Source organism: Podarcis pityusensis, assembly GCF_964106645.2.
Source record: "Podarcis pityusensis genome assembly, chromosome: 14".
Classification (NCBI taxonomy): Eukaryota; Metazoa; Chordata; class Lepidosauria; order Squamata; family Lacertidae; genus Podarcis; species Podarcis pityusensis.
This window is the reverse complement of record NC_138039.1, coordinates 13,519,378-13,539,006: the sequence shown is the minus strand read 5'-3', so window position 1 is coordinate 13,539,006 and position 19,629 is coordinate 13,519,378. Positions and strand designations below refer to the sequence as shown.

Genomic DNA, 19,629 nt, shown 5'->3' with positions numbered 1-19,629 from the left:
GAGGCAGGCATGCAGATCTCTATATGTGGAGGCTTCCCTTCTGGAACTTTGACTGCATAAAGTTCCAGAACTTAGGAAAGCCTCTGCACATGGACATTTGGGGTGGGGCCAGGTAGAGTCATGTGTCAAAAGGTGCAGCCCCTTTCTATACCCTTCACATGCTTTTGTCAGAGCAACACCTATGATCCCTGGGAGCTATCCCAGGTTCTGAAACCTACTTCTTAAACTTTCCTTTGAATTGTGCTTTTATGTCAGTTACCGTCTCCCTCATACTGTTTCCTCATCCAGACTACCTATTTTTTGTTCACTGCCTGTTCCAGGTTATAGTCTTCTCGTCTTGCCCAGCAACCCACGGGTGTTTCGCTTTCCCAGTGTATAACAATTCACCTTCAAGTTATCAGGAAGTTCTGCCCGTCCAGCATATCCAGGATTCATAGTGATGAATACTGCACAGGTTGGATTAAGTGAAATCTCTGTGCCTTCAAAGATAAATGTTCGCAGCTTTCGAATAATAGCCTGCTGAATACTGAGGATCTGCTGCGCCACTACAGAGAGAACTTCAACCTAACAACAAAATAAAGAAAACAATACTTCAGATTTAAAACATGCATTTCAAACCAATGTAAAGGGACCGCTAAATGTGACCTGAACAATGTGTTGGGGCAGTGTTTATCAAACTTGCGTCCCCAACTCTTTGTTGGACCAGAACTCCCATCATCCCTAGCTAGCAGGACCAGTGGTCAGGGATGATGGCAGTTATAGTCCAACTACAGCTGGAGACTCAAGTTTGAGAAACACTGTGTTAGGGCTGGGCTGAAATAGTGCGATAAATCAATGAGAACCGGCTATAGACAGAAATTTTACAGAGAAATGCCTCATACTGACGATTGGTGGCTCAGCGTTGACTAGCAATAGATCTCCAGGGTTTCATTGTTTCAATCAGCCATCCATGTCCTCTTCAATACTTCTTTCCATTCCATCTCCCATAATAGTCAGGCAGCATTCTGTGGCTACTGAACAGGCCTGGGCTATATTTCCCCTCCCCCTTAGGCTTTCTCTCTCTCTCTTTTTAAAGTATTTCAGTAAACCTTGGGATTCTCCAAGCCTGTTTATATCTCCCCCATATAAGGGTGGTACTGTTTTGGTTACGGAAGTGACATCACTCATAGTCTAAGCACCGGAAATAGAGGAAGTCATTACCTCAATTCTGTTGAACTCATCAAAGCAGGCCCAAGCTCCAGCCTGTGCCAGTCCTTTAAAGAATTTTCCCATGGCTTTGTAATCGAGACCGTCAGAGCAATTGAAGACAACACACTGAAACAAATGACATAATATATTGTTCAAAGTTGCTGCAAATTTTTACTTAACAATAATAACATTGCCAACCACTTAATTTTCTTCCAGGAGTGGCTCCTGCATCTGTAACAATTGTGCAATGCGCAGGAATTCAGCAGGTGAAGGTTTTGCCAGCACTGCACAAAATTTTGCATGATTAATTTCAGTGTATCATGTGGCTGTTAAAGGCACAGGAGCCCCGCTACAGAAGTTGGCAAGCTGAGCTACAACTCTTAGCAATTTACAAAGAAAAATGGAAAGCACACTACAAACAAAACATGATTATGCAATAGCAAACTGCGGGTTCTCTACATTAGGGGTGAGGAACTTGTGGCACATTTTTGGGTGCCAGGCAAGATCGCAGCCCTGAGAAAGCATTTTTTCTGTGGCGAGAGCATGAGGCAAGAGCACGACACACAAAATGGCTGCCACAATCTCATGTGAAAAAATAGGATGGCCCATTCTTTCCAGGACACGTATGTGGGGGGTGTTATATATTCACCACAGAGACTTGTGGGGTGTGCATATGAATTAATAGGAACAAATACAAGACCTGTCCTATTTCTTCTTCAGGTATTCATCAACTTTTGATTCACAGCTTCAGCAAACAAAGATGATTCCTCAAACTTACTTTTAGAGAGAAAGAGAGGGAGGGATGGGGGGGGGGGAAACATAGATATCAGCAAAAAGATTATTTTGTTACCTGCTTAGCCAGTGCTTTTGCTAAATCTTTGGTGGTTTCAGTTTTGCCAGTTCCCGCAGGTCCTTCTGGAGCACCTCCCAGGTTTAGTTTCAAAGCTCCCATTAATGTTCTAAGAAAAAGAAAAGAGGGGAATTAGCACAGTATATATCTTTAAAAAAATAGGATACCAGGGTGGTGAAATCTGTGGCCGTCCTAATACTGCTAGAGTAGAACTCCCATCCTCCCTGATGATTACCCCTGCTGGAAGCTTGAGCTGCCGGGAGTTAGAATCTGGATCTATGCACACACATGCACTAGGTACAAATTAGGACATCCTCATTCTCCATAGACTTTGGTGATTGTCTGCCGAGTCACACAATGCTAAGACACTGGCCCTTCAACGTGTGGGTGGGTTTATTTATTTTTGCTTTATTCCTTGAGCAAGTCATAAGAATTTTAATATTCTCACCCTCTCAGTATAGTCAAATGGCCAAAGTTAAACAGAACAAGTTCAAACATTGTTCATTTCTCAATGAAATATTATACTTTTTGGAAGACTCAGTGTTTTCAGAAAAGGGAAGTATGCAAATCTATGAGCTTGCATGCAGTTGCTGAGAGGGGCAAGAATCTCCCCATGACATTTGCCCTTCCCCAACCCAAATACCACGCATGTTTTAGGATATGACAATGGCTGGATGGATTAATGGAACATTCAGCCAAGAACTGGGCACAGCTCTCTAGTTTCTTACGTAGGTAGCCTTGCTTTTTAAAAACTTCTAGCACGGGATCCTACGGTCCTGAGGTTCAAGTGGCATTTATTTGGGATCAAACTTTTAGAGTGGAAGGTCCTGCCCTGTGAAACTCCCTGCCAGTAGAGGCTTGACCATAATTATTCCTACCTTCTTTTAGACGCTTTCTAAAAATAGTGTTATTCAGACAGGGCTTTGCAATGTGACTCTTTTTTAAAAAAACAAGCCACTGTTTACTGATGTTTTTACTGGTGATATGGTAATTTTATATGCTGTGTTCCATCTTGCTGTATTTTTAGGAAAGTGTGGTCTTCTGTCTGTCTGTCTCTCTCTATCATTTAATCAATCACCTGGGACTTCATATGTGTAAGCCGAGGTAGCCAATGCTTTGTCTTCCAGATGTTTCTGGACTCCAGATCCCTTCATACCTGACCACAAGCCATGCTGGATGGCAATAAGGGGAACTGGAGTCCCATAACATCTGGAGGGGCACAGGTTCACCACTCCTAACCTATATCCTGCTGACATTCCAGTTCTGAGCATGACTCGTGAACAAAAAACACAAACATTTAAAAAGTGGGGAGGAGTGCTACCTATAGCATCGGTCGGTCAACGGCGTTATCACCAAACGAAGGGAGTTGCCCAGGTACTCATAGCCATATCTGGCTTCAGTTGTAATCATTCGGACCATCACTTCTCCCTCTTCCCAGTAATATCTCAGCTGAGAAATCCACTGGAAATCATTCAGATCTGAAATTTTGTCTTCAGACAGTTTTGCGACAACATCCCGTGCTGCAGGAACAAAGATATTTTGTCAAATGGACCAGTACACTTAAGCCAAACATTGAGCTTCAACTCCTGTCTGAAAACCTGAAAAAGCCACTGATAGTCATTATAGATAGTGCTAAGCTAGGGGTATCAATGGGCTGATTATTCAGTTGAAGGCAACTTCATCTGAGAAGTGGGGGCGGGGTGTGTGTGCTTGCATTTTTGAGACCCCCTTCCATTTTTCAAATACTCATTCCATTTCTAACCCTAGCTCCCTTTCCATCTCGTGACTTTCACTGGAAGGGGCATTTCAATTTCTTATGTATCCTGCTGTTCTCCTACTTCCCGGCCTTGCCATTTACCATGCACATCAATGACCGTGAGGGCTCCCAGGGTGAGCCGGGCCCCGCCTGACAGCTTCCCTCTGACCAGTTCAACAATTTCTCCAATCTGTTTGTTGCTTTTCTCCAAAAATGCCTGCAGGGGGGAAAAGGAGGTTATTATTACCAACCGGTAGGACTTGAAGCACCATGTTGCAGTGTTTGCCCAACCGCTAAGGGGATTGTCCCTGATTATTTATCATTTAAATAATTTTAACGTACTCTTCAGTAGATAAAGGCTTCCAGAGCTGCTTCCAGATCAATGCAATACAAGTCAATCTCTCTCTGCCCAATAAAGTATTTGAACAATATATAAAAGGTTGTCTCCAACTATGTCCTCCTCCGAGCAGACCCATTGAAATTAATGAACTAGTGTTACAGCAAGCCCCTCCCCCAAATCTTACAGGTAGAGTTTTTCCTTGTATGGCTTCTGATACTTCTTTTGTCCAGAAGATGGATGATACACAGATAACTACTTGTCCTGGCCACTGCAGCACCCACTTATTCCGGGGAACCTTTAAAAACAAAGTGAATAACATTAGACTGCCATGGCCAACGAGGGCTCTGAGATTTTAATATAAAGGGAAAACTATGGTTCTAAATGGGAGGATGAAATGTTTTCCAAAACTTCCCTGATCTACAATGTGATATTTGTTTCGTTTTATTTGCTGCTTGAATAATACCAGCAGTCTCTAGGTGACATTCAACAAATTTAAACATGCACATGTAAAAAGACACCAACATAAACAATTAACATTATAATATGAATAAAGGGAAAGTCCTGACTCCATAGAGCAGTGTTTCCCAATTAGCTAATTACTGAGGACCACCTACTTTTGAAATTTTTTATAACTCCATAGTAGTTACCTGTGCAAAGCATTTTTTTTGAAGAAAATGTGGGGAGCATAAGCAAAGGATTTTGGTATACTAAAAAAACCAGACCATAAAATTTGTGATATTACCACAAATTGCCAATCCCCAGACAGTAGGAAAAACTTGTCTCCATTGCTCCACTACAACTGAAAGCAATTGTGTCCCTAACTTGCAAGTGTTCTATATGCAGAAGGGGGTTTTTTTTATTTGAGAGAGTATTCAAACATGTGATTCCTTACTTGTAATCTGTGATGGTACATCTAAACAAAACTTGCAGCATAACTGGGGGATCTTGCATCTTCAAGACATAGGTGAAGGCTTGGTCAGAGCTTGATAAAGTATTGGGGAAGGGATCCCTTACATTTTTTAATGATAAGCATGTGAACCTGCCCCAGGGAGTAAGTCATTTGTGCTCTCTCTCTGCTCCCTCCAATCACAAGAGCCCAAAGAAACTGTGTCAGAGATTTTTTTTGCCCAATCCCAGCTCACTTGCCATCCAGCAACTCTTTCACAAGTTTCCCCCTGCCAGCAAGCAAGCAGAGGCTGGGTAATCAATGGATCATCATTGTGGCTTTCACTGTACAATTAAAAAGATAAGTGAGTTCCTGGCAGAAGATGGTGCCTTGGACCCCCTGGGTGTGTTCCACAGACCCCCGGGGATCCCCGGACCCCTAATTGGGAACCACTGCCATAGAGGGTAGCCATGTGCTCTACTTTATGGAAAACAGGGTATCCAGTCCGATGTCTAGATTAAGGATAAAGAGCTATAAGAAGGGAGAACCTTGAAGCTGCCCGTGCACAATTAGTACCCAGACAGCAGGTTGAATACACCACACTGTGCTGAGACATATTTCTATGCAACTTATAGTAATTATTTTCAAATTTGAACCTATACATATAAATCAGCATGGGCAGATTTTATGCAAATCGCTTCTTATGATGCACTCTCTTTTTGCCTCCACTAACTATACTTTAAATTAGGATGGAAAGAAGCTAGTTTCCTTATAGATCTTTAGGTGATTTGCAGTAGATCAGGGAGTTTCTGGCTCTCAATCTCTGAAGATTGAATGAACAGACACACACACTCCCAAAGTAAGCTACTGAAATGATGAAAGCTTCCAGGAATACAATTTAATCGGAAAAGGCCATGAGTTCAACTCTGATATGGGGTGAGGCTTACCTGCCCCCCACCCCAATATTTTATTCAAGTTGGCACCACTGCTTCTTATCAATGGACCACTTAAACTACTACAGTGGCACCTCGGGTTACAGACGCTCCAGGTTACAGATGCTTCAGGTTACAGACTCCGCTAACCCAGAAATAGTACCTCGGGTTAAGAACTTTGCTTCAGAATGAGAACAGAAATCGCGTGGTTCTTAACCCAAGGTACCACCGTAAACCTGAATTTCAGCTCAATCAAGTTCATGGGACTTAAGATACCTTAAGTACAACTGTGTCACTGCAAATCATTGCTTATTACCTGATCATATCCTCCGATGCCCCTTTCTATGACTTTTCTGATACTGGACAGCATCATGTTTTCTACTTGTGACAGCCACTTCTCAACCATGCCCTTAGGAAAAAAGATAAATGTGAAAATGAAGGCTCTATGAACCCAAAACCATACCATGATTGAATGAGAACTTTCACAATGAGAAAGTCCAAACCCTGTAGAGGAATCATATATGTGGTTCGTTTCAAAGGGCTGGCACAGAACAGGTTCTGTGCAGTAACTCATACATTCATTGTTAATAAGATTTTAATTGGAAATGCCCTCAATGAAAAGGAATCTATGCTACTAGGCAATATATATGTGACATATTATATGCTGTACAGGTCAGAGCCCAGCCTGGAGGGACATCATCTGAGGAAGAGGAGTGGGACTATGCAGAGACCTCCAGAGCCTGCTATCACAATCTATCACCCTGAGATACTGAGCACCAAATACATCTTACTCGTCTTCCCCAAGGTCCCACACACCAAGCTTGGACACCTTGGTCCCAGGCTCTCCCCTTTCACCTCCAGTTTTCACCCCCCTGCAGCAGAGATGGCATTAGTCCCAGAAAGAAGTCCAGCACCACTGGAACAGCCCTTGCATGGTTTGCCACTAGGGATACTTGGGAGGAGGGAATAGCCAGAGAAGGACCAGGTGTGCACTGGGACACAGCAGATGACCAGGAAGGGTGAGGAGTCTCCCCTGAGCCTCTCCTGGAATACAGCTTCCTACTGCACTCGCATGGGCAGCTTCAACTCTGCCTAGGAATGGGTGAATTGATTTTGGTTTCTCTCAGTTTCCCATTTTCCTTGTCTTCAGTTCTCCACATTGCACGTCAGTTGGCAAATTCATTTTTGTTTAAGTTGTCATTAAAATCTGTTAAGCATTTTAATGAGAATTTCTCCTAACAAAAACATCCTTCAGTGGAATTTTGCCCAACACACACATTTCCACAAACAAGTCACCCTAATAAAATGTGTTTCCACCCACTAATATATGCATTTCTTTGCACATTGTACAGATTACTTGGTTGAAGAACTGCACAGCAAAATTCAGATAAATGTAATTTAGAAGGATGGCTATGATTCAGTTTGCTTATTGTTTCAGAAAGTATTAATTATGTAGGTTCACTTTTAAATGCAAACTGAATAGAGTTTCTTTCCCATTCCTAGTCCTGGTTTGCCCTGCTCCAAGATAAAGATAATTGATGGTGGACAAAAGGACTACTTTTCAATGCTCTTCACTTTTTCATCTAAAAACTGGCATCTTCCATTGAGCTTATTCCCCAATAAGCACATTGCTATGGCCAAGCTATCAAACAGAAAAACAAGAAAATTCTATGCAAAGGTTACTTTGGCTTGTGCTGGGTAGATTGTCTTGATAAAAGGTACAATTTCCTTCTCTGAGCTGATCATGCCTATAATCTCCATGTTCTCCGTAAAGTCTAGTTTTGCGATTCCCTCAAAGCACTTTTTCAAGTGTGGCTGCACTCGGAGAGGATCTTTGGTTTCGGACAAAATCTCCAGCAACTCGTCATTAGAAAGGAAGAAGAATCTGTTCAAAATAGGGTTGTTGTTTTTAACATCCACGCATTAATTTTCATGACACAGAAGTCACACAGTTTGGTGGTCATCACTTCATTGACCCCTGACCTGAATGGGGAGGGGCCACCGCTCAGCAGAATAGCATTTATGCCAAATACAGGGAGTCCCAGCTCCCATGTCTGCTCCTTCAGTTAAAAGTATCTCAGCAGGTAGGTCAGAGGTGTGGAGCTTTTTTTCAACCAAAGGGCTGCATTCTCTTCTAGGCAACCTTGGGGGATGGGGATGTGCCAACGGTGGGTGAGGCAAAACAACTCATGCAAATGTTACCGTAGTACAAAAGGATAGTTTCTACACACTTTCATAGACCCATCTCTGTCTTCCATCTAGGCAAGCAAGAGGCATTCTCAGAGTTCAATAATACTTTGCAGCCAGACAAAAATACTCAAGGAGAGTGGGAAGAAGGCTAATTAGAGCTGGAGCTGAGAAGAGGGTGTGTGGCCTGGGGTAAGTCTTAAGGGCCAGAACAGAGAAGCTTATCTCCTGTGTGGCGATAAGCTTATCAAATGTGTAGGTAGCATCTTACTACAACTCAAAAGCCAGAGAAGAAGAAGAAGAAGAGTTTGGAGTTGATATCCCGCCTTTCACTCCCTTTAAGGAGTCTCAAAGCGGCTAACATTCTCCTTTCCCTTCCTCCCCCACAACAAACACTCTGTGAGGTGAGTGGGGCTGAGAGACTTCCAGCAGCTGCATGTGGAGGAGCGGAGACGCGAACCCGGTTTCCCAGATTACGACACTACCGCTCTTAACCACTACACCATGCTGGCTCTCAGATTTCTGCATCTCCTCTTGATTTTTATGACCGCTGTTTGCCCCCTAAGGTCTTTATCTGGCCAAATTTATCACAGCGCCACTACTCAGAAGGAAATGCAACCATGTTTGAGAGGGTTTTGTACAAGTGGGAGGAAAAGAAAAGTAAGACAGGAATGACCAAGGCTTTAAAAATTATGTATGTCATATAGTAAGTGTGTAGAGAGGAGTTTTCTTCCCTCCCTAATACTAGAACCCAGGGTCATTCAGTGTAGCTCACTGGTCAGAGATATGTGACAGAGGAAAGGAAGTAACCCATCATGCAGCACACAGCTAAGCTATGGAGTTTGCTGCAACAAGATGTGGCAATGGCCACAATTTAGTTTTAAAGGAGGAATTATTCAAATTCATGGAGGATAATAAGGCAATCAGTTGCTACTGGCCATGGTGGGTGTATGTTATGTCCATGATCAGAGGGACCATGCCTCTGAAAACCAGTTGCTGGGGAACAACAGCTGAAGACAGTATTATCCCTGTGGCTTCCTTGTAGGCTTCCCAAGAAGCATCAGGTTGGCCGCTGTGGAAATTAGGATGCTGGACTAGATAGGGCTTTGGACAGATCCAGTAGGGCTCTGGTTGTTTAAATCTGCTTAATTTGACTGCTCAGTGTAATGTCTATGACAGATCCATTCCTTCATCCAGACCACCATTCCAGAATGCTCTGGCCTAAGCATAGACTAGTCTATTTCAGGACTCAAGAAATAATTCTGGAAGGAGAATACCAGTCTGTTTGCAACAGTGAGCAAGGAAAGCTCCCTGAAATAAGCCTCTTCATTTAATAGCCATAACCTCAGTCCAGCTTCTTATTTCTAAGAGTCCCAGGCCTCTGAACTCAATGCTTCCTGTGTAGTCAATGTGCCACGTGTATCCACAAATCTAATTTCTCAATGAGAATCGATTTGCTTTAAATTGAGACTTGTTAATGAGCCCACCTTGGGAAAAATAACCTTTTCTTTTCCAAGTAAGTATTCAGACCCTTCTGGATGTCTTCTAAAAGCATATTTGCTTCTTGAAGTCTGTCCAACATCTTTGGTTGCTCAGTGGCGATCAGGACTCTGGTGTCTTTCACCTATTTTTTTTTAAAAAAGCATACAATAGTAAAGAAGCTGAGCCCCCACAGGCTCCTCATCTTTGATACAAAGCATCATTTGCAGCTAGGACTCAATCAGAACAAGTTTAGCACACCTAGCGATTTGCCCATGGTTCTACAAGATTTGTAGTTGACCATCTCGATTCTCTTGCATTTTGGGCCCATACTGACTTCCTGTGTTTGCCTGCCAGTATCTTACCGGACGGTTCTCTTTGAACCTGGTTCCTGCTACCACTGGCTGGACCACATATCTCTCAGGATGTTTATGGGCTCTGTCAGTTCAAAACAGGACACTCACCTTGGGAGGGAGAAGACTGCCTGCCATGTTGATAGCCTTGCCAAGGCTCACTTAAACTACTGTATGAGACAGATTAGACTAAGCAGAAGTGACTCGAGAGTAAACTTTGCAGATGAGCAAGGGATGTGAATCCAGTCTCTATGCAACACTAGAACTGTGCTACATCACACAGCTGCTACGGTACCAAACAGGTATGGTATGCTGTGTAAGAAACCCCAACCATTTTGTCTGCTAAAGCCCAACCACTGTTGGTGAGCAACAACCTGGCTCAAAACTATTGCAATCTTTCTTTTACAGGGAAAGTGAAATGCTCTATGCATGAACCCCACCCCCCATGTGATATGTTCACACTGTAGGGGGTTGGACTAGATGACACTGTGGGTCCCTTCCGCCTATACAATTTTTGTGTGTGCAGAATCCCAAGTGCAACTGTCTACTTACTGCTTGCACCATGATGTCCTTCCAGTACATGTCCACTATTCCAAACTTCCTCCCCTCCTCTGGCATTTGAGCAATAATGTCCTCAGAGCTGAATATGGGTTCCAGATAAAGCCACGTTGCCTGGCATTTTAACCAATTGTCTAATATTTCCTGCATCAGAACAAGCTTCTCCTCCCACCTCTGTAAAGAGATCAATGTAAAGGTCTTCAAGGCACTATTTTTAATTCTCACTCAGCAGACTTGAGGCAACATTAAATAACAGGCTTCATTCCCCCTCCCTCCTTTCATCTCTCCTGTTGTTATCAGTGTACCTTCAAAATTGCGCGGTGTTGTAACAATCCTCCCCTCCCAAAACTGATTAACAGTGCTTCTCAAACTTGTTTTTCAAATATCATTTGGAAATAGCTTTTTTTCTATAAAAGAACCAGCACCCTCCCTAAAAAAAGGTTTATAAAGTGGACCCTCAGCAATGACATTTGAGAATGTGTCCTTGCTAAAGTGGTCAGTTTAAACATAAGCCCATTTTTTTTTCTATATTTGAAATTTCTTTATAGGGATATAAGATTCCAATTTATCTCTCCAGTAAACCAATCCCCAGAACTACTGTTTGGAAGTTGTCAAAGCCTTTCATAAGTTGCAGTGCCAGATTTGTATTTTGCAGACTACCTATCCTGTTCACACACAGGGTGAAGCTCAGCTGGAAAGATAGGAACAAAGCAATTCTGGAGAATGAAAGAGAGAGATCTTGTGTTAAGGGCGAGGAAGCACTAACAAGCTGTCAGAGTTAAAGGTAACGCTTCAGCCCATGATCAAATATTAACAGGAAAAGCCCTTTGGACTCTTGGTTGGAGCAGCCCTTTGACAATCCATTATTTTTTGCTCCTCCTTTCATCAGTAAGTCACATTGGGAGGCTTCAAATTCAACCAAGCACATAAATCACACTAAACAGCAGGGAAAATCACCAAAAACAATACTCAAAATTGTGTGGATTTCATAAATGTCAAGCGGCTACAGACAGGTTTTGTAATGCAGGTACCAGAGTACAGTTGCAGAGTTGTAGTCAGCTAAGTTTTACTCAAAATAGACCTGTTAAAATTATACTCATTATTTTCAGAGGGTCTTCTCTGAATACCTCAAGCTGCAATCTTAACCCTGTCTATTCTGAAGTAAGTCCTACTTAATTCAATGGGGTTTACTCCCAGCCTGACAAACCAGCTAACAGACTTTCTAAATGTGCTGACTGCATAACAGAGAATGTTACAGATTTGTGCTTTCTGCTAAGAGATCTGATGGCTAGCCTTGTTCGGGATAATGTTTTTAAAAAGCACAGAGTGGTATACAGGTATATTGCAGCAGGAACAGGGGTGTGTTATACAGTTCACCAGTGTGATCTATTATATCCGATGTCGCTGAGCCAGAACTCCCACCATCCCTGACCACTAGCCATGTTGGCTGGGGCTGATGGGAGTTGTACTTCAGCAACATTTGGAGGGCCACAGATTCTCCACCCTGGCTTTAGATGTAGTGTAGAATGCAGATTCCTGTGCCCCATCTTCCCAATAAGCAAGCTGCTCACCCCATCCAAATACGTCATGGGGATGTTCTTATGCTAATGCATTGCATGGAGGCGCACAGAAACACAGACAACCCTGTTTCTCCTTACCCGGCATTCACCCTCTATCGGTTTGATGAATGGAGAACCACACATTGTCTGGGTCTTGACAATGTGATCATCCAGCAGAAGCTGGATGTCGTCGATTGCAGACAAAATGCTGGTGTCCTGCAAAGAAGCCACACTTAGTTGAGGTAACTTATTTAAACCCCATTATCACTGTGTTATGCACAAGTGGGGCCTGTAGCAATATGTTGTTCCTGGACAGACCTTGAAGCACTCCACTCCCTCTTTTCTACTCTTAGTTTGAATACCAGTTGCTGGGAATCACCAGTGAACGCTGTTGAGGTCCTGGTTTTGGGCTTCCCATTGGGGCATCTGGTTGGCCCCTTTGAGAACAGCATGGTAGACCATTGGCCTGACCCAGCAGGTTCTTCCAATCTTCTTATGACTATATAAGCAATCAAACTCACAGCCTGAACATCAGAAATAGATGGAATGATTATACACGCAATCCTATTCTTCCCCATATGACTCTTGCTGCCAGGTTTACAATTTTTGTGTCATCACATGTGGGTAACCTGCTCTTTCCCCATGTACCATATATTACAGGAATGCATGGTGCTGGTGTAGAGAATCTCCAGTCAATAGAAACAGTAATAGGCATACAAATAGCAGCCTTCTGTATTCAGTGCTGCTACATGGAAGTGGTTATCACAAACCAACCAACCAACCAACCAACCAAAACACCATCTTGGAGCATATCTTGCTCCCATAGGCACTACGGTCAGACTGGCAATGGGCAGCAGCCTCAGGTGATTGAGGAGCCAGCTGTGAGCCAGGCCAATGGTCAGAACTAATTAGTAATGCAGGACTGAAGGACAACCAGGGACTAAAAAAGGAAGCCAGGACTGGAGGACAAAGCGAGAAGCAGGACTGAAGAACAAGCCAGGTGCCAGGGCCAAAGAATACAGGTACATGCCAGTGGTCACGAAGACCTTGTGGTTCAGTCAAGGTTTAACTGGAAAAGGAAGCCCTTTTAGATTCCTTCTTGCCCATGAAGACCTGGTGGCCAGCTTGGGTGGGTGCAGTCTAAGGAAGCTGCCACCTCCAGTTCACTGGTTCACCACTGGAGCAGCAATAAACAGATTTCAGCAGCTCTGGACAGCTGCCGTTCAACCAGAAACAAACCCACTGATCCTCAGTAAAGTAACATAACTGAGAAAATAACTATTGTCCCAAGCACAGTTGCTCGATCACAGAAAATGTACTCACTGTGTCCCTGTATTTTACAAAAGTGAAACAGATATTTGCCCATTCCGATTTCATTTTCTCCATGTTTTTCTCTAGAGAGTACTCCTTGCTAGCTGCTGCTCCAATAGGCTCTAGTCTAAATGAAAATGGGAAATAAAGCAAATATGTGAGTTTCATATTGATTTACTCAGTCAAAGCTGCAATTATCTAAAGCCTGGGTGGGGAACCTTTGCTCTTCTAAATGTCACTGAACTACACGCCCCCCCCCATCAGTGACCAGTGGCCAAGTAGGCTGATTGGGAGTTGAAGTCTGGAGGGATTTTAATTGACTTAAGAGACTCTCATCGTAAGAGTGTGAAGCTGGTTTGAGAAACATCAAAACAGCAAAGTTTTATAACAAAGCACAGGATGCAAATGTATTTTGGATCATGTTGTATGAAGATGGATTAAAAATCCAGAACTGGAATTACAGTGAGTCCACAGCAAATGGAGGTGTGTCCAGAGAAGATGGCTGTTATCTGGAGAAGCTTTCACCACAGAGAGCTCTCCATGGTCCTGACCCTTAGCTCTAGAAAAAAAATTAGGGAAATAGTACTTTAAATTGGAGGTTTTCAACCTTTTAGGGTCCACGGCTTTCTTGACCAACTACATTCTTTCTGTGGCATCCCTGTGGGGCTCAGGGGCCCAGTTATGTCACCACTTGCCCACAGAGCTGGCAGGCCCTCAGCCCTTTTCGAACACCCTCCCTTGTGGAGTGTTTTCTCAGCCTTCCTCTTCTCCCCTCTCCTTTGGTGTCCTCTGGGTAGCCGCAGCTGTTGCCCCTGGTCTCTGAGCGCCACTCTCCGTTGCTCCAAAGAGAGGTGCCTCCTCGCACTGCCCCACAGGGGCCTGGGAAGCACTCCCTGGCCAGCCCCAGAGGCACCATTTGCCTGGGGAGCTTGCAGCCAGGGCTCCTACAACAAACAGCCATGCAAGCCTTTGGGAGGCAAAGACCCAAGAGACCATTGGAGGCGGGAGGGAAGGAAAGAGGGACAGAGGCCAGTGTTGCCTGCTGTACCCCTGACCATCATTCAAGGCACCCCAGGGTGCCATGGCACACTGGTTGAAAACCAGTATCATCAGCAAACTTGACTACCTCACTGCTCACTCCCAAGAAAAAAGGATGGAAGCTTCTGGTGCTGGGAAAAGTTTTCTCTTTCTTTGCCTGACCTGCACCTTCCCACACTTGGCTCCTGCTTGAACTAGGGGGTTAATGGGCAAACTATGCATGACATTATATGCATTTCTGCATTTCAAGTGCATGGGGTTTTTTAAAAATGCAAATAGTAAGCAACCCTACACATGAGGCCCAGTTCAACAGGACTTACTCCCAAGCAAGAGTGCATAGGATTGTACCCTTAAGCTACAATCCCAAACACACTTACTAATGACACAGTGGGGCTCATTGCTAAGTAAACGTACAACAGAACCATGCTGTTAGGCTTTGAGTGCATTTTTTTAGCACAGATGCACACATGTGGGAGCATAATGGGCACAAGAATTGCATGAACTTAGCTCCTCATTGTTCTGGAGCAAGACAAGATGTCTCCCCACATACATTTTTTACTGAAAAGTTCTGATTCGATTCTAAAGAGTTTCCTAATATTCCACAAAAAAATAACTGGGGCAGTGAGCAAAATTGCAAGGCTTTAAACAGTTTCAGGAAATATCAACTAGAAATCAAACTCTAATGTTGTTAATGCATGTAACAAATATTAACCAGATTAAAAGATCTGGGTGTTATTTTCTTACTTATCAATGTATTTTGATAGACCATATTCCAGCATGTTCATGAGTGATGTAGTTTCATCGGGTCTTATCTCATATCCAACTATTTCACTTATCTGGAAAAAAATGGACAAAACACAGAAAGGGGGTTTGTACAGGCATGGCAATACTGGTCCATCTTATGGGCCTGTTGTAAGAATTACTGAAATGCTTACTCTCCATATCCGTAACTAAATCTAAATCATAACTGCAGTGAAAAGGACACATGCCAACAACGTGTGTGTTGTATATTACAATGTCCTTTTCTGGGGATTACAGACTTCATTAGCTTAGTTAATTGTTTCCCATAAAAAATCCCAAAGCAAAAGACCCCCAACTTGGTGAGGCTTATTTGATATGAACACAAAATGGAACCTTTTGTGTCATTGGCCCTGTCCTGTAGAATGCATCATGACCCCTGTTAAGGTCTACACTACAGTTGGCTAATGCGCGTGACATCAATGATAACAATGACACATTCCCTCCGCTCAATCATGTCCATGCCATTTCGGGCATTTGAAGGGGGCTTAATTTTTTTTTTTTAAAAAGAGTAACTTCTTATGAGAGTGACATAAGAAATTCACACTAAAATGCCGATCAATTTTCACAAGGACTTCATATGCAAACTGACGTGCAAATGTGCAGTACTGAACCCAGGACTGGGAATATGAGAAACAGAGAGAAACCATAATCGACAGACTTCCCCATCGCTACCTGTTCCCAATGCCTATCCTTCATCCCTCGATTGCAGGCAATAGAGAGGACAGGAAGATGTTGCTTGAACTTGTCAATCTTAAATTTCACATTCTCCGCTAAACGCTTTGGTCCAGGTTGATCTACTAAGGTCTTTGTCAGTTTGTACATTGTCCGCCACATGGTGGCAACATCTTCACTGATTTCCTCAGCGTTCAGCTGTAGAAGAGGTCCTGCATGTGAAAAAGCAAACAAGCATTTTGTAAATCTCAAAACCCAAGTTTTCTTTGCAAAGATTTACTGGCAGGTATTGAAGGCACTGTAACAAAACCAAAGCCAAAATCAATAACTCCTAGTTAAATACCAAAAGCACTGCCTTAAATAATACATGGCCATGCAAGAATATCTCAGGCTCAGAGATATTCTGCCTCAAGACAGGTGCTGTACACATAGCTGCAGAGAAAAGAAAATGGGAGATTACTTTCTAACAAATGAATATCTGGGTGAGGACAATTTCATTTTAGAAGTGCCTTCAGATGATATTATTATCATTATTATTATTATTATTATTATTATTATTAAATCTTCTGCTTTCTGGGAAGGGAGCACACATTTTATTTTCTCTCGTAAAGATCAGTAAACATAATTTTTTTAAGACACACAACTCAGTTGCAAGCAACTTATCTTCGTGCATGAAAAACCTCACCATTCATCCATTCCTCAGACTTCGTATGGAAGTTGTAAGCAGTCACCCAAAGCTGTTCAAAAGGTATTTTGTTTGTGATGATAGTCTGCAGCAGTGGAAACTGGCTTTTCTCTCGTTCCAGTAGCTCCTCTTCCTTATTAATAGCCTGTAACACACACATACACACACATTATTTTAATGATTTGGTGCAGAGCTCTTGGTGTATGTGTGTTTTCAATCCAGCATTACAAAGAGAGCTAAAACAATTTCTTTAGAGAAGGGGGAAATTCAGATCTAAGTCTCCCCACATCATTTCCTTATCAAAATTTGCTACAACATGGTCTGTGCATGCAGAAGAACACTAGAACTCAGGGATATCCAATGCAGCTGAATGTTGGAAGATTCAAGAGAGATAAAAGAAAGCACATCTTCATGCAGTGCATAAACTATGAGACTCACACCAACAGGAGGCAGTGATGGCTACCAACTTGGGTGATTTTAAAGGATTGGACAAATTTGTGAAGGAGAAGGTTATCAGTGGCTACTAGCCACAATAGGTATGTTTTGCCTCCTCAGCAGTAATGCTTCTGAATACAGTGGTACCTCGCAAGACGAATGCCTCACAAGACGAAAAACTCGCAAGCCGAAAGAGTTTTTCGTTTTTTGAGTTGCTTCGCAAGACGGATTTCCCTATGGGCTTGCTTCGCAAGATGAAAACGTCTTGCAAGTTTGTTTCCTTTTGGATTTTCAATGCATTCCTATGGGAAACCGTGCTTCGCAAGACGAAAAATTCGCAAGACGAAAAAACTCGCGGAACAAATTAATTTCGTCTTGCGAGGCACCACTGTACTAGCCACTGGGGATCACAGGTGGGGGGGAGTGCTCTTGCACTCATGTCCTGCAAGGGGGGGGGCTTTTCCCACAGGCATCTGGGTGGCTGCTGTGTGATTAAGATGCTGGACTAGATGGACCATTGGCCTAATCTACCAGGTTCTTCTTAAGTTCCCCTCCCTCTGTTGCTTCACTTGGGTTGAAGTGTGAGCTCCTCAGGACAGAGACCTGCCCTCTTGCACTTTGTGAAGTGCCACAAACTTTTTTTTTTTCAATGATAAATATTACTACTGTAAATAATAAAACTATTCAAAGCTGGTTGCTGTGAACATAATTGTGTTCCAGAAAAGACCACTGGTCAACCATTCTCAATACCCTAGCCTGCATAACTGTACTCACTATCAGACATATTCAGAATAGTAGAGCCACTGAAATCAATAGGCATGACTAGTTTAGGTCCAATTATTTTAATGGGTCTACTGTGAATAGTTAGATGCAAACCAGAGGAGCTCACTTCTGCATAAACATGCACAGGTTGGCACTGTAAAATAAATTAAGGCTGCAATCCTAACCTCACTTATCCGGCAGTAAGCCCCATTGAATTCAGTAGGACCTACTATGGAGCAGGTATGGTTAGGATTATGCTAAGTAAGCATTTGTAAATTTAAAGCTACGGAGAGACTAACTTCATATTCAGAAAGAGCAGCGTCCAAATTCTTAGACAACTCATTAAACTTTTCAACGTTGTTCTTCATTTCTTCCATGGTCATGACATCCTTCTTTCGGAAGCTTTCGACTTCTTTGTTATAATTTTCTAGGATAGCCTCGAATTCAGAGCACCTGGTTGTAAGCAAAGACAGCAAAGCATTCACTCATCTTATAGCTTGCTCCTCAATTAAAACAAACAAACAAAACCCCCAAAAATCAGTAAGTGAAGTGAAGAATTAAGTCACTTGGAGGTTTTGTTAGTCTGTTAAAGAAAAGTGGGATATAAAATGCCTAGATTGAATAAATAAACAATGGACCTTTAACTTAACTCTGCAAAGCAGTGGGTGAGCAACCTGGCTGCCGAATTCTGCATCAGCTGAAGCTTCCGAACCGTCTTCAAAGGCAGCCCTATGTATAACGCATTGCAGTAATCTACTTGGCTCACTTTTCCCAATGGTAGGGCTACCAAGGCCCATCTTAATGGCTTGGGAAGGTTCAAATGGGAGGCGGCAGTTTCTGAGGCCACCTCCTCCTAAGTTAGTAACTTACCTTTTGATGAGACAGAGCTCCACGTGATCCCGTCTGTTCATCAGCTGATTCCTTGCGGTTTCAAAGATGACCTCAATCTCATCCGGCCAATGCAGAACAGTACTGTTCAGCTTTATATCATCACCTAGGAAAATGTTATACCTTAAATTAATCTGCACATCTGTTCTGTTGTGGCCATTCTTGCACTCCTTGCAATCTCTTGCACACAAAATGTGATGCTGCTGCACCAAAAAGCTAACTCAAATAAACTAAGTTGAAAGCTAACAAAATCTTTGACCAAGCTCTGGTTTTTAATGCAAGTATTTGTTTTTTATTTATTGCATTTCTATCCCACCTTCCTCTTTAAGGAGCTTGAGGTGGCGTATATGATTCTCTCCTCAATCAATCCCAACAAGAGCATTGTGAGGTACTGGCCCAAGGTCACCCAGTAAACTTCCTGGCAGAAGTGGAAAATTGAACTTTGGTCTTCCAGGTCCTAGACCAGCCCTCTACGTTACACCACACTGGCTCTCATTAAAATGGCAGATTGAAAGCACCCTATTAGAATAGGTGAAATATACTCAGAGTCGCAAAGTGATTTCATGCTCTTTATTCAGCTCATAGTGGTGAGGAGGAATGAATGAATGTCCCCTCACAGTATCTGCTTTATATACATTATTTACACAATGGGCTGCACATGATTGGCTAATTCTGGAATTCTACTGTAAGCCAATCAGGTTGTGGATTCACTTCTATCTGGAGCAGGATTGGGTGGTTCCTGCCAACCAATCATACTGCTGCATTGTTCTAGGACCAATCAGACTGCTGCATTCTGAATCCTATTGTTCTAGGACCAATCAGACTGCTGCCTTTTGGATCCTATTGTTCTAGGACCAATCAGACTGCTACAGTTTGGATCCTATTCAACTCAGTACATAACACCCCTCCCCTCTAAGTTCCAGTCCTGCCCGGGAGGTCGCATTCATAG

The 19,629-nt window shown here is 42.9% G+C and overlaps 1 protein-coding gene across 7 annotated transcripts in view; it reads right to left on the bottom strand.

Annotated features, from left to right (window-relative positions):
• The window catches only part of DNAH3 (dynein axonemal heavy chain 3), a 91,812-nt gene that overhangs the window by 41,700 nt on the left and 30,483 nt on the right, over positions 1–19,629 (bottom strand). For all 7 annotated transcript variants that reach the window (XM_080980886.1, XM_080980881.1, XM_080980880.1 and 4 more), the window contains exons 16-32: positions 18,663–18,786; positions 18,092–18,245; positions 16,596–16,740; positions 15,911–16,122; positions 15,182–15,273; positions 13,412–13,526; positions 12,188–12,304; positions 10,524–10,703; positions 9,627–9,763; positions 7,636–7,837; positions 6,269–6,361; positions 4,319–4,429; positions 3,897–4,011; positions 3,360–3,558; positions 2,039–2,147; positions 1,201–1,314; positions 388–564 (exon numbers count right to left, since the gene is read on the bottom strand). In XM_080980886.1, the coding sequence (XP_080837012.1) occupies positions 388–564; positions 1,201–1,314; positions 2,039–2,147; positions 3,360–3,558; positions 3,897–4,011; positions 4,319–4,429; positions 6,269–6,361; positions 7,636–7,837; positions 9,627–9,763; positions 10,524–10,703; positions 12,188–12,304; positions 13,412–13,526; positions 15,182–15,273; positions 15,911–16,122; positions 16,596–16,740; positions 18,092–18,245; positions 18,663–18,786 (2,396 nt within the window). The remainder of the gene's footprint in view (positions 1–387; positions 565–1,200; positions 1,315–2,038; positions 2,148–3,359; positions 3,559–3,896; positions 4,012–4,318; positions 4,430–6,268; positions 6,362–7,635; positions 7,838–9,626; positions 9,764–10,523; positions 10,704–12,187; positions 12,305–13,411; positions 13,527–15,181; positions 15,274–15,910; positions 16,123–16,595; positions 16,741–18,091; positions 18,246–18,662; positions 18,787–19,629) is intronic.